The following is a 23,394-nucleotide window of genomic DNA, read 5'->3' on the forward strand; positions in this document are numbered from 1 at the left end:
CTAGCCACCACCAAGCTTTTAGAACAAAATATTTGGGAAGGTGAATATTACTATACCTCCTTCTGGTGTGACCGGGTCTTAACGCAACATGCAACAGTTTCATTTACACCGAGTGAGAGATTTATTAAGCCAGGGTCCTTGATGTTGCAGGCAGTACAAGATGCTCTCTTTTTTCAAACTGTTGATAATCTTACATTTTTTCTCACATTCATGATCTGTGTTTTGTTTTACATAACACAGAAAGGCACACATGCTAGTTTGAGTTTCAGCGTGCGTGTGTGCGAGTATGTGTGTGACCTGGGGTCCTCAGGGTTGTCCTCCTCCGTGTCTTCAGTAGCATCAGTACCATCTGTCTGAGGCTGCTCAGGGTCAGAGGCTGTGGGACAACAAAACATCATGTTATCCTTGACTCTATCACACATCAATCCTGTTTCAAAAGCTAACATGGTTTAAACTCTTGGTCATGCTATTTCACTGGTAGCTGTACAGCAATGTGCTCACCATCCTCAGTTTGGTACAGTTCAGAGCTCTCTGCGCCTTCCACGGCAGCAGCAGGGTCAACATCTGTCTCTCCCGTGCTCTCTGGACTGCACATCAAGAGGAAAGCATTTTTCAAATATTTAATACCAGTGCAACAACCACGAGGGCACCTCCAACACATTGCACCAAAAAATTCAGAATTTGATTAAATGAAATGAAGGGTGCACTGCCGTTCAGGAGCAGTGTGGTTTGGTACCTTTGCTGCATGCTACATCCCTCTCTCCCTCCCTGCATTTCCTATCTGCAACTTCACTATCACTATGAAATAAAGGCAAAATAATAGAGGAAATAGGAAGAGGCAATAATCTGAAAGGTGTCACTCGTAGTGACAAACCCAGTGAGGATTAAACACTTCCTGTTAATATTATATATACTGGGCTGCTGAAAGGCTTTTAACGTGAAACATCTGTAAAGGACTAGCTGTGCTTCACTGACAGTAGCTCGAAAAGTTGAAGCCATAAAAAGGGAATAAAAGGAAAAAACGGAAATGTGCATTATACTGAATGTGTCATGACACACCTGGGTGTGACGATGGCTTTAGGCGGCGTTACCACTTCAGGTGTCAGCGGCTCATCGTCCAGCGTCTGAGATGTACATAGCATGTCGTTAGCGCTGCTGGTGCCCGACACCCCTGACCCTGGAGCCGCCACGGCTTCGTCTACATTCCCCAGCTCCCCCTCTAGGGTGGAGCTGCCCAGGTGGTCAGGAGATGGGGTTTCTGGGTCTGTGGGGCTATTGGCTGGGATATCACCAGGCTGGGACAGAGCAGAGCTGCAATGGGAGAAGGAATAAAGAAATAAAATGAGTGTGACAGCATACATTGTCCAGTGGCCATATTAGAGGTCTGCACCTGATTTTAAATGATCAGTCATTTCCATCAGACGCTTTTATCCAAAGCGACGTACATATGAATAAATATCTAATATCTAATGTATTATTAGATTGTTGGTCTTATGAATAACTTCTTCTTGCCTGTTTATACTTTATCTAAAGACCATTTTTTGGACCACAGATTTCCATGACAACACCAATGAAACTGCATTGCGACTGATGCTGTTACTGCAGAGCCAGCAAGTCATGTACCTGTACATAGACTCCCCCAGTGGCCGACTGGTGTCAAAGCAGTCAGGGAGAATGATGATGTAATCCTCTGATGAGGTGGAGGAGGAGCGACTCCTCGTCCCTTCTCTCTTCTCCTCTCCCTCTTTCTCATTTTCCTCCTCTGGGTTCTTCTGTCTCTCCATGTGGGATGCCTCACCTTCATCTGTGATGAATCAAGAAAGCTGATCACTTTAACAGACAGACACAGGACAGGTTGTCCCAGTCCACAACAAAATTCACTGCAATTTCTTCAAACTTTTTCGACTCTACGGATAAGAATATTGCTTTAAAATGCCGTTTGAAGGTCTAGTAGACCTATTTAATGAGTATATTGCTGCAGTCATAACACACTGGACAGTAAGCTATTCTGAATAGTTCGATAACATTTTGTTTTCCCAAAATCACATGCTAATCCTGTGTTAGCAGCTATGTTATCTCTTAATGAATAACAATTTTTCTGTCCCCCTAGCACTTCTGTGCAGTGTCTGTGGCTACGGCATGGGTTGCCAGATATGGTCGGTGAACACAGGTTTTGGTTTTGGTCTCTGTGCAGGCATGATGGTACCAAATCAGACAACATCACTGTGGCGACAAGAAGGAAGCTACACACGGTCACTGCTCCCCTCTGTTGCTCACCAACAAACTGTTCCTGCAGGTAAATCCCCCTTAAATCACAAACTCTCGTTTTCACATTTCTGTTTGGGTTATTCTAATTAACGAGCTTCCGAGGTGTCTGTGGGTGTATGGACAGAGCCACGCTAGCTGTTTTCCTGCTTTCCAGCTCTGTGCTTCACACAGACATGACACTGATCTCAATCTGAACATCTCACTTTCAGAAAGAAGGCAAATATGTGTATTTCTTTAACAGTCAAGATCAATCCTGATTCACTCAGGAGGCCACTGAGGGAACCAGAAAGCTAAAATCAGGAGAAAAACAACAGACTGTCTCACTGTTCAGTGTCTTTGAATGAAAGGCAAAGGAACTGAACAGCATGTTCGTGAACAAGTGAATGCATCAGCTTCTGAATGATTTGCTGCTCTGCAGTGAAGAGAGCTAGCGGCAGTAATGCTAATGCTAGGTGAGCAGGAACAAGTTTACAGGATTTACTTTACGGAGCATAATCACATTGACGCTGTGTGTCTGTGAGCAAAACAGTTTCCATCAACCTCACAACAGACGAGAACACCTGTAACTATGGTAACTGTGCATAACAAAGATGGCTGTGCAAGGAACATCTGTAGCCTCAAAATGCTTAAAATGGACTAAATGTCTTTAGTTTTTGTTGACTAAAACTATCAAAAATCAAATGACTACAATTAGAATTTTTCATCACGTCGTTTTAATTTGTAGTTAGATTCTTTGCTGCTGTAAGATAGTTGAATTATTACTGAAGATGGACTAAAGTTGTCTAAAGACAAGGAGGCTGTCACACTAAACATGGACCAACTCTGTCGAACTGTTTGACAAAAGACAACATATCCATAATAACTTCACCACCCTGCTTCACAGACACAACAGCAATGGGAAAAACATCTCATCTCTTCGGTCGCACCGTGTATAAATGTATAACACACTCTATGTCTAAATAATGTTTGGTCAATCAGGTCTGTGAAATTGCAATAAACCAGGGGTCATAAGAAAGTCACAGGTATTTCTCACAGTATAACTCCTTCAGCTGTGTCCTCATCACTGACGTCTTTATTAAAACAAGCTGAGTGTGTTTAGCTGCACTGTAAACTCACCAGCTGCTCCTCTGTTGTATTTCTGACATAAACAATATTCAAGTGTGTTTACTGCCTCCATAATTCTGGGATGTGCAGTGTCAACAAGTAACCAACAAGGGCTGAAATCTTCAGGATTCCAACTTTAAATTCAAAGTCCAGTTGCAAGCCTTTGGATTTTGTCAAGTAGAGTCTAGTTATGTCGTCAGATTAACGAGTCAAGTCTCACTTGAGTCCACCTCTGCAATAAACTGTCAACTGAAAGTAATGCACAGGAAAAATGTTCAGCCAAACACTCTGTGTCATTTAAAAATGGCCTAATCATGAACTGTTGTGATCTGAGGTCAAATGGAGTCAGCTCAACCACTCGACCTCTCTGTCACCTGTGGTTGTGTGCTCCTGCAGTGTGGAGGCCCTGGACGGAGCATGGAGCAGGGTTGGTGCTGAGCTGGGGCCAGGTCCCAGGGTTGGGGCCACAGACAGGGGAGCAGGAAGGGAGGCTTTCAGCGGGGGAGGGAGGGAAGCTTTCAGCGTAGCCGGTGGTTTCAGGGCATTTTTAGAGCTGCTGGGGCTGCTGTCTGGGGTCTCCTCTGCTTTCACTGTTTTACTCTTCGCACAGGAAGAGGAGGAGCCGCCTTGAGCTGCCGGACGCAACACTGAGAGCAAACAGGAAGGCAACTATTAGAGACAGGACTGTCAAAAAAATGAAATCTGAAATACTGCTGGACCTGGACACACAAATCAAATACAGACGCCAAAGAACATTTCACATCCATTTGTTTACTCATCAGGTATTTCAGCTGATTGTGTCAACATTGGTTTGTGACTGAATTACTCATTGGGAGAATATTCCATTATTTAAGACTGCAACATTTCCATGGATATAGTACCATGTGAAGTAGTGCACCATTGCTGCTGCAGAGCTGCTAACACCAGACAAACTACAATTGTTCTGTGTCAGTTTGTCTGGAATAATTCATAGAGATGAAGGAAAACCTGTTGTGTTGGTCTGATTTGGTCTTCATGGTGGACATTACCGAGAACCTCTCAGAACTGAACTGCCAGCTCAAGCCAGCTTCTCAGCTCTCTGCTGAAATTAAAGCTGTGACAAATGCAACTGGAAAGAGGGAACACTGCATTTTTCTCCTCCGCAAGAACAAAAGCTGCTATGACATCTGCATATACTGCTGATTGTGAAAACTCCATCAGGCATTGGGTGAGAGGTTTCAGGACATGAAAAGTAACTAAAGGAACTGAACATATTTCAGGCACTGTTTAATGTGGGATCAGCTGATGTGTCTGACAACCTACACATGAAATCACTGAGCTGCAAAGCAACAATGAACTCAAAGCTAGCTACAACAACCTCCCTCTGCTTGAGCTGTTTAAACTGCATGTATGTCCTGAGGATTTTCCCATACTTAGGGGACATGCACTGAACCTACTGCTGTGAGCAGCTCAAACCTGGAAAACCAGTTGCAAGTAGCATCATTATCATCACTATCATCTGACATCAGACACCTCACCAAAGAGAGGCAGCTCAAGCCATCGTGTTAGAGGTTCGTGTGATACATGTATTAGTGATTTAGTGTGGCCCTCAAAGGATGATATAAAAATTGAAATGGCCCTTGATCAGACAGATTCCCCACACGCGTCAGATATTCGGAATCAGAAAACATCCAAACTCTCTTGCAGTGTTTGCTAATCACATGTTCTGTTTTACTGAATTCTGTGTCGCAAACAAGCTGGTGCCGACTGACCTTTTCCTGTCCCTGAGCGGGACCCTCTCAGAGGGGCGTGGTCAGGGGCCTCCTCCAAGGTCATTGAGCGAATCACAGTCTCACAAACAAACTGAGTCCCACTGATGTCATCTTCCCCTTCCTCCTGAGCTGGGACTCCTCCCCCTTCTGCTCCAGATCCTGTCCCATGAGGGACATCTGAGGACAAGTAGCAGGTGGACAAATGTTAAGACGTGCAGATCAGTGACCTCACTTATCAGCATGTGTGTGCTCATCTCTACATATAGAACCAGACTTATCAGTTTCCTCTTGTGTACACCTCGAACCACTGCTCACCATGAGGACCAACAAACCCACAGTGGTTCACCACAGGAAAACCGACACACAAACCATCTCTAGTGTCAATCACATGAGCAGAACTGATAAACTGTTTATTAAATGTAAAATTATCAAGAGGTGTAATTGAAATTTTTTAATTGGGGAAAAAAGGGAGGGAGTGGTGTGACTAACATATAAACATGACTATATATGAAGTCATGTTTATTTGTTACTGTTTTAAATGTTGTCACTGTACATCATTCTGTTGAATTTATTGCTCGCAAATGAATTTATCTAGTAGTACTTCAATGAATGTGGTGGTACACAGACCATCCTCAGCCGTCTCTTGTGCAGTCAATAAATCAGCAGACTAAAAGAGTCTAAAAGAGATGTCTCAAACTCAATCTGTCACAGCTGATTGATGATACAATAAGATCTAATGTCAGGGATCCTTCAAAGTCATCACTGATACATTTAATTCAGTGCACTGGGTGGGACACAATTACTTTTCCGCTTGACCTTAGTGACGACTACCTTGTAGCCTGCGCTAGAAGAGCTAGACAGCAGTCCCATAGTCATTATTTGACCCGTTCAGGCACCTGTCTCATGTATAAACCTGCCTGATCACAAACTGCTCTTGAATGTACCTGATTTAAACCGTGTTCTGTTGTTAGTTTGCTTCTCTTTAATTATTTTTGTGTATATTCATTCTGTTTTAAGTGTACTCTTTATATCATTGGAAATGAGGGCATGATCTCAATAATTCTTTAAAAAAAAGTGTCAAATATGAAAGTTTGCATTAACTCAGTTTCATTTCTTACTGTGACAATCTTGGATTCTCAGCCATGAGCTGTGAAATATTAATAAAGAAAAGGTTTGATATTATAAAGTACATTTATAGGATAGCAACAGATGTAGCATCATTTCAAACAATCCTTTGAGTTTCACGGTAGAGAGATGAACAGTGGAGACATTGTAGAATACAATGTAAAATACAATGACAGCAGTAACAAAGCTTATGTCAGTTAGTCAGTTGTCACAGTGCATGCTGGGAGTCTTTCCTAGATGCTTGCTCACGGGAGCCTGAGACGCTCTTCATCTCCATCTTTCTCAGTTGCTCCAACAGCTAAACTCTGTAATAAGTCTGCTGGGACTGTCAAAGGTTAGTGTTGACCATATATGACAGTCTGGTGGTGTTTCTGTCTGTAAATAATCTGTTTGTGCATGAGCAGACAGATGAAGAACAGGTGAGATTTGTAATTTTCTTTGTGGGAAGCTGAGAGAAGCCATGTTTAATAAAAAACTACTTTCATGTTCATGCAGACAACAGCTGAGGGTGCTCCGTGCATTCTTTGATAAATGAGGCCTCAGATTCTATTGAACAGTCATAGTTCACTTGATCCTTTTCATTTGCCCTAAAATAAGGATGAACAGGAAACTCCATTACCCATGATGCTATTGATGACTTCAGTCTCTTCCTGGATGAGACCCAAAGAGGGACTGCTCTTGTCCTGCAGGTGGCCATCTTGAGGCAGAGGGGACATGCACGGAGTCATGTCTGGATGGACAAAAGATAACAGTGAGTGTCAATTTACTGAACTCAAGTCTGTTTATCTGCCAGCTCCCTACAGTTAGCAGCACGTTACACTGATACAAGTTTGCTGAATTGTCAATTGCAACTGCAACAAGAGCAGCTACAAAATAAACACCAACAACAACAACAACAATACTGCACAGTATACTACCTGCTAAAATATCTGTATCATCTGCACATTTGATAGTATCAGTCTGAGTTTTTGATCTCAAGCTCAATGTTCCTGAATCTAACACCAACAACTGGAAACCATTAGAACTCTTCTTACCAGCAGGGGTGTTGTTTGGGACACTCTCCAACTCTTGGACGATGTTGATGTCCAACAGCTCAAAGGAGAGAAGATCCTGGGAGATCAGCAACAGCAGATAACTTATTAAAGACGCCTTTGGGCTGCATTATGGGAAATGTAGGAAGCCGTGTTTAACCCAGTCTAGAGATTTAAAGTCAGGATACTTCTGTTGCTCCAATGTGACGGCAGTGGTCGGCATTTACTTTGAAACTGCACATGATGGCTTGACTTTTGCAGCTAACGTTGCCAAAAATGTATTCGATATAGTTACTCTAATACACGAGAACATGAGTTAAAATCCAAAAGTATAATATAAATTACACTATTGGAAATGGCCCATTCTGCATAATGAGTATCTTTACTTCTGGTACTTCAAGTATATTTTGTTCATAATTTGTCTGTAATTTGACTTGAGTAAAACTTTTAATGTAGGGCTTTCACTTGTAAAAAAGTACTTCTACCCTGTAGTATTGCTACTTTTATTGGATTAAAAGATCTGCTCTTCCACCCCTGGGTGTATGTGTGTGTGTGTGTGTGTCTGTTAACATTAACCAACATGAGAACGTGATTGTGTGTCAGTAATGATGAGGCTGACAAACTCATAAACATATCAAACATTATAATTAATTTGCACAAGCCTAAAAAGCAGCATGCTGGTGTGCGATCATCGCTTCACTTGTTGCTAAAGGTGATCTGTTGTTACAGCCTCACGTTGGATGACACTCATCTTCATCAGTTCCACATAGTGAGTTTCACATCTTTCACATTCTGGAAAAAAGAGCCCTGGTATCAGATGAGTGCTTTGTCTTGGCCAATACCAGTAAAGGCATTGAAATCAGGGGGAGAAATAAACCTTTGCTGTAGCCTGAATGCAAAGTGCAAGGCAGCGTGATTATTACCTGTGCAGTGAGCAGGTCAACAGAGGGGATGTAGTATTCTTCTTGGTCCACTGACATTAACGGCTGCTCCCTTGAAGCTGCACATGCTTTTCCATCCTTTGCCACTGGGTTCTTACCCTGAAGACAAAGTAAAAAAAAATCAGTTACATATTGTAAACAACAATATCTACAGTGCCTCAGTATGTCTCTGTGTGTATATTTATACTATATCTGTGGGTATTCTACTTTATTTATTCACATCCATTCATTCACTGTCATTTTTGACACTGTCTAATTTCCATCGTAGCATTCCTCTTTTCACTCATCCACCCATTTGTTCTACCTGCGGTGTGACACAGGGTGACACTAGTATCCCATCAGCCATCATGGGTGCTGGGGCCAGAGGATCGACCACAATGCTGCACCAGACCCTGGGTCCAAACTGCTCTCCAGCGTGGGCCAGACGCCAGTGGGAGGTGTAGGAGCCCTCCACAGCAGGAGCACACAGCGCTACACTCACTATACCAACCTGGACACACACAAAGCAACCATATACTGTACAACAGAGCTGACAATATCCATGTGACACAGTGCTACAAAGATGAAGCAAGGTCAGTGCACTTTTCCAAAGATAAGTGAAAATGAATATTTCCCTCGTGTTGCCATCTTACCTGTCCTGGCTGGAGGAAGGGAACAGACACTTCTCTCCAACGGTCCCCAGATCCCACCGCCAGGTTTCCCCACATGAACTTCAGCTGCAGGAAGAAAACAAGGCAAAACATGATGTGCACTTACCAGTGGTAAGTATTTACTAAGATTACAAATGTAAATGAGCTAGCTGCATGCATGAGGTGCAATTAAAAAAGACATGATACTGGACTCTTTGATGTGCAAGCGCAAATAAGCACAAATGAAAGTGTTATTGTGTGCGTTCATCCCGCAAACAGAAAGCCGTATGTGAGACAATACAAAGCTGTTATCAGCTCAGCAAAGAGAACAGTGATTTAAAACTTTTAAACTCGTCTGAATATAGACCATTTTTGAGAATGGATATTCAGTAACATTAAATAATTGAATACAGTCAATGTTGAGACATTTCACTTAGAACCCAAAACGTAAAGTTGTTCAGTTGTTAAGATCCATCCTATAGGAACTAGGAATTTTGGTACAAAACTTTAGAATAATCCATTCAAATATTTCAGTCTGAACCAAAGTGGTGGACTGACTGACCAACTAACCAACACTGCCGTCAGAGCCGAGCTGCTAGCATGGCTAAGCACAAGAAATTTCACTACTACAGCTATTGGCTTCCATGATATCAACCAAGCCCATTCATGCTCCCCAGATGACGAACAAATTCCATTTTGGACATTCCATTTACTTTTCTCTAAGGGCACACGCAAGTGAACATATTAACACTGAGCACATGATATGCTGCTTGGCACTTTCCATGCAATTTTCTGAACACATTCAGACACACACACGTAGACTGGACAACAGTAGCTTTCTTTACCTTAGTATCAGCGCTCCATCCAATTGTTCCAGTGTTCCTCATCTTCCAGTACTTGATAAACTTGGTCCCAGGGCGCAGTCGTGTTCCATCAGGAAGGTTCTCGTCCAGAAATGCAGCTGTCATGGCTGGAACCACCAGGGGACAGGGGCGCTTTGGACGCCTGGGCAAGAAATAAAGGCCTTTGGTCTCTATCTTGCTTTGTTCTTTCAAAGATATTTTTTTCCATTGTTCAGACCAGGTTTGATCAGTTGTTGCACCTCCATGCAGATTTAAATGAAGCATGTATTTGGCATAACCTTCAACAGTAGTTCCCAACCTTTTAGTGTACAACCACAGCACTGGCTGATGAACTTAAGTACTCCCACCACTTGTAGCAAGTTTCAACTTGATAGCCAACTGAACTTGAATTTGCAATTAAAGCTTTCTATTTCTTGAGCTACTCCACAATCTTTCCATAAACGCCCTAGCAACAGCAGAAGTACCTCTGGTTGGAAATCACTGACCTACAACATTTAGTGAATTATTTCCTTCATTTACTGAGACATGAGAAAATGACTTCTTTTTCTCTGGGACAGGGGTGGGGAACCTCCTTTTATCCATCTTACAAAGCAATCCAAAAATACAAATTAGTAATTGCTTTGTTTCAACAATCAAAAACATGACATAAAACAATAAACTACCATGTTCTTCCAAACCAGGGGTGTCAATTCAAATACACAGCAAGTCCACTGTCCCTTTAGCCATTTTTTGGGGAGATGGTAGCTGAAAGTTGACCACAGGTAACAAGCTCCATCAGGCTGCTGATGAACGAGTGGGGCAGGGAATCGCGCTCGCGGGCCTTTGATTGACGTGCCAATGCACTGGCAGTGCATTGTGGGACTTGTAGTACTAGTAATGCGTGCAGCTCTAATAATAATTAGATATTATCATGTGAGCCAAAGATAATTCCCCTGCAGGCTGGTTTTGGCCCGCATGCCTTGAGTTTGACATATGTGTTCAAGCGGTCACTGAACGCAAAACCTACGAAGAGTTGATATCACCCAACAACGCATCACGCTGACTCAACAAAACAAGAGTAGTGGAGTGTAGGGCTTTCGAAGAGAAGTGGACAAACAACTTTTTTTTTTGTTTAGTAAAGGCAAGCCAGTGTGTCTGTTACTTTGTGGGAAATGTGCTCGCAGTGATGAAAAAGGCTCAAGACTCATCACGGCTTGAAAAAAGCTAGACTGAATGAGCTGGGGGGACAAATGTGCTTGGATAAAGGCAACGTTCCATGGTGGAGTTTGGATGCCCAGCGATCAGTTTTCACAAGACCACATTCTGACACAGTATTATGCAGGCATGTTATGTGGTGAGCGAGCGAGCAGCCAAGAAGCTGAAACCTCATTCTGAAGGAGAATTTGTGAAGGAGCACCCTGTTGCTGCTGCAGAGCTGCTAACACCAGACAAAGTACAATTGTTCCGTGTCAGTTTGTGCTCAGTGTTAACAAGCGTCTGAGCGATTTGGTCTTCATGGTGGACATTACCAAGAACCTCTCAGAACTGAACCTCCAGCTCAAGCCAACTTCTCAGCTCTCTGCTTTCAAAATGTGAAATCATTTGAAGTGAAATGAAACCTGTGACAACTGGAAAGAGGAAACACTGCATTTTCCTCCTCTGCAAGAACAAAAGCTGCTTTGACATCTGAATATGCTGCTGAGTGTGAAAACTCCTTCAGGCATTGGGTGAGAGGTTTCAAAACATGAAAAGTAAATAGATGGAACAGAAGAAATTTGCTACGCCGTTTAAAGCGGAAGTAGACGATGTGCCTGACAAGCTACAACACAAGATCACTGAGATGCAAAGCAACAACCTACGAGCATTTCTTTTCAAAACTGATTCTTGCAAAGGCTGAGTTCCACCCAAACCTGGACAACCAGCTATGAATACCATCATCATCATCATCATCATCATCATCATCATCATCATCATCATCATTACCATCTGACATCAGACGCCTCACTAAAGAGAAGCAGTTCTGTCCATCACATTCGAAATAAGTGTGATTTATGTGTTCAGTAATTCAGTATGGGCAGGAGTGCTGCCACAAGGGAACAAGGGTCCAAGGCCACCCTGATACAATTACTGCAGGGACCCCAACCGCACTTCCTCCGTGTGTCCCCCCCCTATGAAAAATCATTAGAAATTTTACATAGTGAAAAGGATCCCCATACACCAGTTTGGACCAGCCATGTTTTTTAGTCACTTACTCGGGGCTGTTGTGCTGGGTGGCTCGAGGCTGTAGAAGGACTGGGGAGGAGCATCCATCTCTGTGGGAGGAGTTCCACTGGATGCCCCGCCTCTCCATCCTCAGCTGTTTGCGGATTTCTTTGACCTCAGCCTTCAGCAGGCGCTTCTCTGCTTTCAGTCGCTGCTTCTCCGCCTTGCGGAAACTGCGGTCACCTCGCCTGTAGAACCTGAAAGGGAGCAACCATACAAAAATGGGAAAGAGATGAAGATCCATCATGTAGACAGAGATGCCGACCATGCAGATTAACACAGACACCAGGGTTTGAACCAGTACTATTGCAACAATGACTCCCATAAAACAGAAAACCACAACCTGCCTGCACCTAATTGTGTCACATAAAATCTGGGCCAGTATCAGCAGGCTTCTTTGTTATATATAATTTGCTTTGCCAACATGTATTTCATGAGTTCACCAAACAGATTTAACCTGCTGGCTGTTAGTAAAGGTATATTTAACCACTGTCTGTACATTTAGTCAAAATTGCTTTGTTAGAGAATGAAATACTCTTTGTGCTGAATTAGTATTTAAAAGTTAGCAAGGATTGCATCTGTTCACAAAGAAAGAGTGATGAGTCTGTGGGACAATACACCATCTAGCACACGTCAGTTTCCAGCCCTGTATGTTGTAGCTCGACAGCAGTCAAGTACTGACTGATAGCTAACTTCTTCCCAAACTGGCCTCCCAGGTGTAAGATCCAGGGGACCAAGGGGCCCCTAAGCAGGTGTGCTGCACTGTCCAGTGGTAAATGTAAACAACATAGTATTTATGGACTCTCACTCCATAAAGTCGGGTCATGTCTATTACTTGGTTCAGACTGAAATAACTCAACAACTATTTGATGGATTTCCATAAAATGTGCTTCAGACATTGGTGGTCGACTCATATAGTGCCACCATTGTCCAATGCTTTGATTTATGACCAAAAACCTGCAAAACTAATGACATTCCCACCAGCCTCAGCTTATTAGCACATGCTAGCATGCTTAACTAAGACTTTAAACATGGAAAATATTACTTTTTTTTTTTTTTTTTTTTAACAATTACTTCACAAGATTTTTTTGTATATACCACTAGTCAGCTGAGATTTTGTTGCATATGTATTCAATGAAAATGTAATTTGAAAAAAGTAATTCAAAGAAAATCATGGTGTCATACCTGCTGTGGTCTGGGGCAGGCGATCCGTGCTCCGGGATGGACAGAGGAGTCCTGGCTCTCACCAGGTTGTGACTGGGATCATGAGAGAAACTGCAGGGCTCACACAGAGTGCAGGAGGTACACACACTAAGCAGAGCCGGAAGAAGAAAGATAGAGAGGGGGTGGAGAGATAGAGAAGGGTGGAAAACGAAAGGGAGAGAGGGAGATGAGGGTAATTCCAACTGCAGCACTCAGAGGCAGGAAACACACAAGAAGCCTTCAGAGTCCACCACACTGTCCACTGAGACCAGCTGAGGACTGTTTGTTACTGAGTAAGTCCTGTTTCTATGAGGCTGAGACAAATGGAAAGAGAAAGCAGCGCAGCTGGAGTCAGACCTTTCTGAGAAACAGTTTCAGATATCAGGGAAGGAAAACATTTCTGTGTCAACACTGTTCTACAGCCTCCTCCTCTCTTTTCATTCCCTCAGAAAGTAGATTTGAGTTTCCAAAAGTGCCTGTCAGGCTTCAACTTTGTCTGTGACTGCACCTCCACAGAAGAAAACATTACTGAGACTTTGCATTGAAAACATCATGTAAAATATACAAGTTTTACTCATTTTTTAAGTGACACCAGACATATGAGATATGACTATCTGTATTACTTCATTCTTTTAGGCAATATAAGGAAAATACTTCAGTAGCCTGAGGTTAAAGGAGTAGGTCATCATTTTGGGAAAATTTGGGATTTAATATAAATTTTATGTGTACTTGTGTCCAGTGTCTGTTATTTTGTAATCATCGAGTTATAAAGATACACTTACATTTTTGGTCCTTGTATTGCCGGCACAGCTGCAACCGTGACTATACTGCTGTTAAACTGCAAAGTATGGACAACCAACCAGTGCTAAAATATGGAGACATTTAGATGGACTAAATTATATCCATCAACAAAAATCTTAAAAAAAACAAGAACTGTAAGTAAGTCAACTAAGCCTGTGAACAAGAGTCATCGCTGATTTCTGGTTTCTGTTTCACTCAAACCCTGCTCTCCTGGGTGAAAACCCAGTGCTAAACCCATTCTTCCATCAATACTTACTCCTTATATAGATTTTGTCCATCCTTGTACGATGTCACCTGACTTCCTGAAGGCTTTCTGGTGGAAAGCACTGAAGGTAAACGTCTCCACTACTGGCCCAAATGGGCTTACAAGCCAGACTATCAAATGTCCATGCATAGAGGTGTGACACCAAATATACGAATTCTAGGAAAACAACGCGCACTCAGACGGTTATGGAGCACGCCAAAGCATGTCCTGCTACGTCCTGAAAAACAACAACCATCCCCTGCCTTTCCATCCAGCATCCATGACTAAGTTGTGGTTGTTGTTGCTGGAAAAAACTTAAGATATAATAATCCAAAATAACTTGTGATTGGCCAGTTAGCTGCCGACATACCTGCACTGGTAGCCTCCTCCGGTGGTCTGCCCCCTGCAGGAGGAGCAGGGAGGAGTGGAGGAGGATGGAGCTCCAGGCAAAGTGGAGGAGGAAACCTCAGGGACCTGCTGGGCCTCCGCTCCTCCTACTGCTTCTGCTCTACCTCCTCCTCCTCCTCCTGCTCCTCCTCCCCCTCCCAGGGGCTTGTGGATGCAGCACTGACCAGAGAACTCCCGGCAGATCTTCTCTACCGCCTCGCGAACCACCTGGTCTTTAAACTGGGGAGAGAGAGGGGGGAGGAAAACAACAGTATTCACTGTTTTTATGCTTCTGTTCCATCAGTTTGGTGCTTATTAGATCAGCTGTCTCACTCAGTCCCCCCCGCTAAATACCTAACTTGTGCTGAGAGACATCTGTCGCTTCCATCGGCCTGTTCTTACCTTCTCCATGTAAGAGGTGAACCAGGCTGGGGGAGTTTTGTCTTCTTCTTTGGTCCCCTTCACTTCTTTCATGATCACCTGATCAGCAAAAGTATTCATAAAGTAAAACCAAGCAAATCAACATCTTTCTTACATCATTGTCAATGTAAAGGACCATACAGATTGCATTATAATTTCACCAGTAGCCCGCTGTTATATCCACACCAACAGAAAGACATGTGGTGTTCAAGCCACCTTCTGTGGAATTTCTATGTGACTATTCATCTGTTGCATCCTTCTGATGGACTATGTCCACAGTAACCTATGCTAAACACGCAACCTGTTACAAAGCTGGTGAGTTGATGGACACAGGGAAGAAGAAAGGGGAAGATTCCTTGTGGAAATTTGTGAGTGCTTTCAGTTTGTTATTGCACGGGGTTTGGATAGTAAATGGAGCCCCTGGTTCTTTCCTAGAAACTGTTAAGTCAACTGACTGAATATATTTAACTCTTCTCTGGACACAGAAATGTACATCTTTGAAGCATCTGGCAGGTGCAGAATCTGAGAACAGGCCAACAAGTGTTAATATTGATGTTGTCGCACTGAGAGAGCGCTCGACAACCAAGGAAGAAGAAGTAGCCTTCTCTGCCTGACCTGGGTCAGTCAGTCTCTTTCATGCGGTTTTCCTACATCAGAATGAATTGCTTTGTTTTGGTCTGCTCTCCCAGACACAACCTGCACAAATCAATGCTCTTAAGCCGTGACACTGAGCTGAGGTGAGCCATAACATTTCAGTCCACAGACCTTCATCGCACTGAATTTTCAAAAATTCAAAATTCATCAGCACGGATGTTAGGGCACTGCAATGTGTCCAACCATGACCATTATTTCTTATTGTTTCTGACTCACTGAATCTTGTTTTGTGTGGAAGGAAATTTGTCACAAATGTTTGGACTACAGAACCAGATGGGCTTAAATTTCTGCCTTTGCAGGCACACAAATTAGAAATGAAATCCACTGGATTAACACTTTTCCACAAACAACGGTAATCAGTACCCTCACATATTTCATGTGTACATGAATTAACCAAACAGAAACTGTCATTTATCCCATAAAATAAACTGAAGTGATACCGAAGATAACACAACACTGAGCCTAATGCAAGAACCGCTGAGGTGAGCACATTTGGCACGCACAAGTGATTCAACAGACCTGTCGCGTTCAGCAAAATTCTGCACCCTGAATGTTCTCGTAAGAATCGTTATGCCTTAATCTGCGTGAATTTGGACTTTAAATATATCAAAATCAATGAAAATAAAATATACAACTAAAATAAGCTTATTTTGAGCTTAGAAGTTTTAGATATTCCAGCTGCTGCCTCAGGATCTTTATACAGAGCACTGATTGGATTGGTTTTAGCTAATAAACAGGGACCTAAGTGTATAATTAAACACTATTAAATTGAGGGAATTAATTAAATACTGTATTATAATACAGTACTATATGTATTATTAATATTGTATTATTAATAATATTGTATTGTACTACATGTATAACATTGTGTCCACATGTATTGTGAGGGTTCAAATGACTCATCTATACTCCTTGTCAATGCAACATTCTTTGAGTACAGTGGTGAGATGTGTTATGAAGATTGCTCATAGAAATACCCAGTTCCCATCATGCACTGCTGTGTGTTGTGGTCTTACCATGCCCTGTTCAGGCACTGCAGCCTGGACTTTGCGGCTGACCACCTGGGCCAGAGCGGGGCAGTGCTGTGGGGGTCTGAAGCCCCTCTTGGGCTCTGTTCCACTGGCCTTGGTGGTGGGGACCCTCGCCGGCTGGCCTCGAGTCTCGTACACGTTCATGTGCAGTCGGTTCCCCTGCCTCGCTGCACTCTGAGAAACAGGCAAATAGGTTAGTCTCACCTGTCACCTTTTCTCGATCAGTTTCTCAACCAAGCTGTGTCTTTCCTCTGATAACAACAAAAATGCTTTGTGAGAGTGGTCCTCTATGACAACTCCTGAAGCGCTGCAGTATTTAGCACTTTTGGACATAGAAATGAAGAGAAAATTGCAATCCATCAGAAATAATTGTGAAACTTAGACAAGCCATCAGCATACGATACAACCCTGTCATACTAAAATCTATCAAGGAAGCCCACATGTTTCTGTTTGAGCTTGACTAATGTTAATATTTAAGGTGCACTTTCAATTTGGTTGGGGTTAAGGTTGGCATTATGGTTAAGACTATCTTGGTAAAGAGGGAGCATCTACTATCACGACTATTAGTTTACCAGGCTACTACAATGTATTGGCATCACTCTACTGGCAACACATGCAATGCGTCCATACAGACGTCTGCCCAGTTATACCGAAACTTCATAAAGGACTTTGATTACACTGCTTTGAAAATGACCAACCCCAACAACCCAACCCAAGCCCTATGCTTTTCAATGGAACGGATTGAACCCAACCTGAGAGCCCATGCTTTGCTGGCCTGACCTGTCAGGTGTGTGTCAGGTAGCAGGACTACTGATTACCGTGCTCATATTTTAAAAAGGCAGTGTGAGCAGAGCTAAACTGTACTGTACAGTACATCTCTCTTTACCATAAGCATTTCAATGTGAATAGTAATTGTACTTCAAATCAACTTACCTTCAATGCCTCCTCATACTCCACTGGAATAAAAGCAGAAGCATTCATTATTAACATAACATTCATATGCAGCTCCCTCTAAAGCTCATAGACTGTCTTTTTTTAGTTTAGCATATTGTGTCATGTGACTGTTTTTGTTGACTTACCTTGGCTGTTAATAGATACCTGGAAGAAGAAAGGAGATGATTCTTTATGTTGCTTCATATTCATTCACCATGGTTAGTAATCATCAGTTTGTGAAAACAGTTGCAGAACATCCTCTCCTGCTTTGTCTAATTTGAGACAATAACCTTGATGGTGTCATTGCGATGCCATCGAGGTTGCCTCAGCCTGGGTTTGTGGACTACAAAATATTTAGCAGACAGTAAATTGAGGGTGTGAAGTTTGCAACATGTTGGCATTTAACAGGCAGGAAGGGTTAACAGAAGGATGCCTCTGAGTTGCATTGAGGGAAATGTAGGATCCAGCATTTTCTGCAGTTATCTCAGACTCCACTGTAACAATTCTGACAACTGTTTCTTTAATCGATCTCTTGCAAGTCCCCCCCACCTCACGGATGTGCAAAACTAAAGGGTTGTACTACACCTTTAAAATTACAGGAAAGCATGTACTCATTCCCTCATACAGGCTGCCACCTACCTCAGAAGTACAACAGAGAATCTAACTCTTCTGGCCGTCATTCACAGACAGTCAGAGTTTGCATTGGGTTCATTTCACATGTCGAGTTGCCAATATTGCATGAATAAGAGATCCACTGTGACAACAGAATCTTGTGCACAGGCGTATTATATAACGTACTGCGTATTAATCAATACTGGGGCAAAAGTGACAGTAAATCGGGGTATTCTTCAGGTGATATTGTCCAGCTTTGCTGTAAAGTGTAAAAACAGCCAAAGTGACGACAAACAGTCTCTCACCTCCTCGTTCTCCTCATCGAAGTAGGTCAGCTGAAGACTGCACAGGCCAAATGATCGCTTCACCTGCACATCAAACACACACACACACACACACACATACAGATCTGATGAGGACAGCTGTGCTTTTTTGAATTAGAGATATCTGCACAATGTCAGACCTAACATTTCAATTAGGATGTACTCAGTTACTGAGATACGTGTGTGTGTGTGTGTGTGTGTTTGTGTGTGTCAGGCAGGGGTGGTTGGTGATAGTTGCCAAGGGACTCAGTGAGCTCAGTTTGTCTCTATCTTTATGAAAAGGTGACCTCTGAGAAGGCTCGATGGCTCGTGCTCATCCCCGCTCAGCCAGAGGAACCCCCCCAGTGGCTCCCTGTTTCTCTTCTTTATGATTTGACACAAACCAATAAGTCTTGCACGTATTATTCAGCAATTCATGCCTGATGAAAAACAGACAATGCTAAGCCTGTACACCAAACCCACTTGCATCTCTCTCACTGGTAGAACAACTCAAAGTGGAGTCTGACGTCTGTGACTCAGCAGCACTCAGACAAATGAACTCTGTCAGGCTGCTGTGGCCAAGAGAGATGGACCATAAATCCAAAGGTGCAGGGCTCCGAGCCCATATTTCACTTTCTTTCCTGACACTGCCCGTTTACAATGCCATGAATTCAAAAACAGGTCTTCTGGTCTTTCACCCTCAGTTTTCGGTGGCTCCATTCTAGCTCATTAGTACACTCTTAGCCCCTTCCCACACAAGGAACTTAACATAACATCTGCTTCGGAGGCAACACTTAATGTAAGGTGTTGGCAGCTTTGAGGTCGATCCTGATTAGACATCTTGGAATAATGTGTGAGCACTACCAGTCAAAGAGACAGCAGGTTTTCCTGTCCTTTCCATTGGAGGCAGCAGAAGCACCACGTTACAGGTTTTCAGTCTCTGCCTCTCAAGCTTAACCCAACTCTAGTGGAAGGAAAGCTGCTGTGCAAATCCAGGCAGATTGCTAAACTGGATGCTCAGTTAAAGCACAGACTAATGTAAAACAGAATTCTATTGTCATCTAAATGAAAACACAAACTGATATTCCGGGAAAATAGTGAAAATCCGGGTAGAGGCATGCTGGCCTTTACAATTATTCTGTGACCTTGTAGCATATTCATCTGTGCAAACTAATAGCCATTAGCTATAGTCTCCTTTTGCATTTTTCCTCAACCATATGATCCCCAGGTGGCTCCGTACCAATCAGCCTGAGTGAGATTCAGACTACAGACCGGTGATAGCACAACAGTCCAGCTGCCTGAAATGTGTTGTGTTGTCCACGGTGACTCATCAGCCACACACACACGCAGATGGAGTCTGCTGCCCACATACACACTCTGCCCATCCTCCACTTTCTTCATGCACTTTTATGACCGCATGATCGTGGTGAGGGCCACAGAACAAGTTATTTATCCAAGTTATTCTTTAATCCTGTCTGACCTGCTAACCTGTGTCAGAGTGATGAGTCAAAAGGCCTTTTTGACATCGGATGCTATAAACATGTTAACACGCGTAGGTGGAACTGATAACACTCATGTGGGTCACTTCTGCTGACATCACTGATGGTGTCACTTAACAGCTGACTGAGCTGTGATGATCTTTACAACTACTAATTCATATCTAGAAGGGCTGGCTGACCCTCCCCAGGGAAAATACACACTATAATATATCTTTATTTTCAACTGATAGTGGCCTTATCACATGTTACACTGTTTTTAACCAGCAAGTATGACACGCCTGGACTATCAGTAGCAGTTTGTTCCCGATACCACAGTTTGGCACAGGTTTACAGGCATTCATACAATCTTTAAAGACCTTCCAACTATCCGATTCTAAAATATTCTGTCCAGTGAAAAACAAAAGGGATTTTGAAAAGGGTTTTAAAATCACATCTTCATTTCCTAATCCAGGCAGCTGGAAATGAGTGTAAAAACAGAAAACAAGCGAAAGGCATATATATATAATATATAAAAAGGAAACTTAATTTTGGTTCACAAATGGAACAAGAGTGTGTGTTATTCTCACCTGCCATCTTGGTTTGGATTACAAAAAGAGTCACAACTTGGGAGACCAGTTGAAATATGTCTCATTGTACCTGTGCTGAATGGTTTGTTATGTGTGTCTCGGTGAATTCTGGATATAGTTTCAGAGCAGTGTTCAGTGTTGTTCAGGATCTGATAGCTGTGTCTTGGCTTGGGCTCCACTCTGAGGAACATGTCACAGTAACATAGCAGAAGCACAGACCGGGCTGTCACTGGGGCGCTGAGCTGTGTTTACACAGGTATACATGGCGCCTCTGGGCAGGGGGCGTCACTGTATACCTGTCTAAATACAGCCTCAGACACTGAATGAGTCTCTGTCTTATCTTTCCATAACAAACAACCTTCATGGAGGCGCATTAAATGGATGAGAAGAGTTGAGCCCCAGTATTAGCTAGCTAGCTTGTGCACACACATAGCTAGTAATCCATTCATGAGCACAACGGTTAATAACACGACTGCTAGCTGTTAGCTAAGTCACAACTGTTAGCTTAGTCAACTGTTTTGGTGTGGTTTTATACTTTCATTTAAGGTGTAGACCCCACTACACCACTGGACTAGCCTAGAACTCAGTTCCAGCTGACAGACCAGAGGAATACATTTAAAAATGGTGGATGAGTGATTCAAACTGCTCAGACCAGTTATGGTGAGCTGGTAAACACTGTTTCCATGACGACAACCGTTATAATAATGGCGTAAGGACCGCGGTGTGTGCTCCCTGTCGTCTGTTAAACTGCTCCCTCAGTCTGATGGCACATTTTCACGGCTTGAATGTCTCAGCTGCATGATGGCAATGCTACAGTTTGTCAATAGCATCTCTCAAACAGCATTTCTGGCAGGCGACTCCCTTCAGGGTGAGCACAACACTGCGATGCAGAACAGCATCGATCACAATGAGCAGCCAGTGTGAATGAGTGTATGAGAGCAGGATGAAGGCAGCGGCGGGCTGTGATCTGTGGTGTTTGAGAACGGGCCCGGTGATTCCCCCCTCTCTTACCATGGCCTCCATCGACTCCCAGCTCTTGGTCTCGGATCCCGACAGGAGGAAATTTTTGGAATTTCCCCTGAAATTCACCTTCAGATTGATGTAGAAGTCCATGGCGTCGCCCGTCTGCGCTTTAACGCATATTATACACGACGGGCACGGAGCGTTTTCCCCAACCAGCGAAGGCTATGTGGGTTAATCTCGCCAATTCGCTCCACTGTGTGATTTAGCGACAAGGGATGAGAGGCGTATTTTGTGTTTACATCAGCGTCCTGGGCACGCCCACTCTGCCCCACGTGTCCGGAACAAAGATCGCTACTTCCGCTTGTGCGGAAAAACAGAAAAGTAGCGCGGCTCAGTGAGGCGCGGATAAGGACCGCTGGAGGACGTCAGAGCACGACCTGGATCCAACATTATTCACTACATTAGAAAACTGCATTTACCTAACATAAAGAAATCCATAGAGAACAAATCTGCACTGGGAATTCAGTTTACTTTCAGCCTTTCTCGTGATGGCTCTTTATCCTGTCTTCCACAAATACTGTCACTTAACAATAAATCAATCCTAAATGTGTCTCTACACAAGAACATTATTTATTTTGTAGGATTAACCACAGAAAAAAATATGGTTATGAAACTGAGACTCCCTCATTGACAATTTTAAGTGGATTTTTTTCCCTTGGTGAGTAGACTGTGGCCTATTTTAGCTCAAACAGTGGGTACAGTCTCTTCATATGCACATATGTACACGTAGTGGTGAAAAGTAACCAAGTAACATACCTAAGTACAGTTTTTAGATGCTTGTACTTAACTTTTGTATTTATATTACTTTAACATTTCACTACATCTCAGAGAGAAATATTCTACTTTTTTGCATCTTGTCTCATCATGATTCACATGTCTAAGTTCATAGACTCTAAGTGGCCAAAGAATTGGACAAACGTATTCATTTCCAGTTCAGGTGCTGCTTCCTAGGCAGACTATGATCACGCAGCTCCTCCCATCAGGCTGCTGTCATAAAAATCCTCTCCTCAGGACAAATATATTTAAAAAAAATCATTCAAATTGACAGACACTAACATGACAAACAAGCTATGACTGACTCAGTAGGCTACTTTGGCACTTGTGCACACTTGTATTTTACATCCAAAGTGCTCTTAACTGTGTAAACATATATAGTTTTTCATTTAACTGTGTGTATTTTGCTGTCTATGTGTGCCTCTGTGAGCTATGTCAAAGACAACAATCCATTCCTTTGCAACGCACACTTTTTCTGATTCTGGTTCTGGTGAAAATTTTGACCCCATGACGCTACATGAAAACTCAGAAGATCATTACATCCTGAGGGGAACATAACTGTGTGTTCTAAATGTCATGGCAATCCATCCAATAGTTGAACTATTTCATTCGAAGCCACAAATGCAAACCTCATGGTGGAGCCAGAGGAAAAGTCAGGGGATCATCAAAGTTGGTAGGATTCGTCATCTGGGTACCATGAATGTAGAGTATTTTGTGGAAGTCGATCCAAAGTCCATGATTGCTGAGATATTTCAGTCTGGACCAAAGTGGTGGACTTACAGTCACAAATTTTGCATTGCAGAAAAGGGGGCTCAAGCTGATTGACAGCACAGGGTGTGACACAGGATGATAACTCAGGTTTATTCCATCTTGAAGGTTTATTCCCATCAGTGTTGTTGATAAATACAATTGTAAGTAATACTTCAAAATTGTAGCAGCGGATAAACACACAGAACGCTTCTATTTATAACTAAATGTCAAATTTTCAGACT

The 23,394-nt window shown here is 42.9% G+C and overlaps 1 protein-coding gene across 2 annotated transcripts in view; it reads right to left on the bottom strand.

The window, feature by feature from the left end:
• nbr1b (NBR1 autophagy cargo receptor b) overlaps positions 1 to 21,853 on the bottom strand; it is a 28,824-nt gene extending 6,971 nt beyond the window's left edge. The window contains exons 1-21 of one of the 2 annotated variants that reach the window (XM_076752056.1): positions 21,617 to 21,853; positions 18,544 to 18,606; positions 17,773 to 17,791; positions 17,627 to 17,649; positions 16,679 to 16,867; positions 14,991 to 15,068; positions 14,572 to 14,828; positions 13,139 to 13,264; positions 11,944 to 12,150; positions 9,695 to 9,854; positions 8,853 to 8,936; positions 8,525 to 8,710; positions 8,203 to 8,319; positions 7,283 to 7,358; positions 6,868 to 6,978; positions 5,124 to 5,300; positions 3,747 to 4,019; positions 1,624 to 1,804; positions 1,060 to 1,311; positions 502 to 587; positions 298 to 376 (exon numbers count right to left, since the gene is read on the bottom strand). In XM_076752056.1, coding sequence (XP_076608171.1) covers positions 298 to 376; positions 502 to 587; positions 1,060 to 1,311; positions 1,624 to 1,804; positions 3,747 to 4,019; positions 5,124 to 5,300; positions 6,868 to 6,978; positions 7,283 to 7,358; positions 8,203 to 8,319; positions 8,525 to 8,710; positions 8,853 to 8,936; positions 9,695 to 9,854; positions 11,944 to 12,150; positions 13,139 to 13,264; positions 14,572 to 14,828; positions 14,991 to 15,068; positions 16,679 to 16,867; positions 17,627 to 17,649; positions 17,773 to 17,791; positions 18,544 to 18,606; positions 21,617 to 21,718 — 2,846 coding nt within the window. In that variant the 5' untranslated portion in view covers positions 21,719 to 21,853. The remainder of the gene's footprint in view (positions 1 to 297; positions 377 to 501; positions 588 to 1,059; positions 1,312 to 1,623; positions 1,805 to 3,746; positions 4,020 to 5,123; positions 5,301 to 6,867; positions 6,979 to 7,282; positions 7,359 to 8,202; positions 8,320 to 8,524; positions 8,711 to 8,852; positions 8,937 to 9,694; positions 9,855 to 11,943; positions 12,151 to 13,138; positions 13,265 to 14,571; positions 14,829 to 14,990; positions 15,069 to 16,678; positions 16,868 to 17,626; positions 17,650 to 17,772; positions 17,792 to 18,543; positions 18,607 to 21,616) is intronic. The other variant, XM_076752057.1, reaches the window with a different exon arrangement.
• Positions 21,854 to 23,394: the final 1,541 nt, after the last annotated feature.

Source organism: Chaetodon auriga, chromosome 16 (genome assembly GCF_051107435.1).
Source record: "Chaetodon auriga isolate fChaAug3 chromosome 16, fChaAug3.hap1, whole genome shotgun sequence".
Classification (NCBI taxonomy): domain Eukaryota; kingdom Metazoa; phylum Chordata; class Actinopteri; order Chaetodontiformes; family Chaetodontidae; genus Chaetodon; species Chaetodon auriga.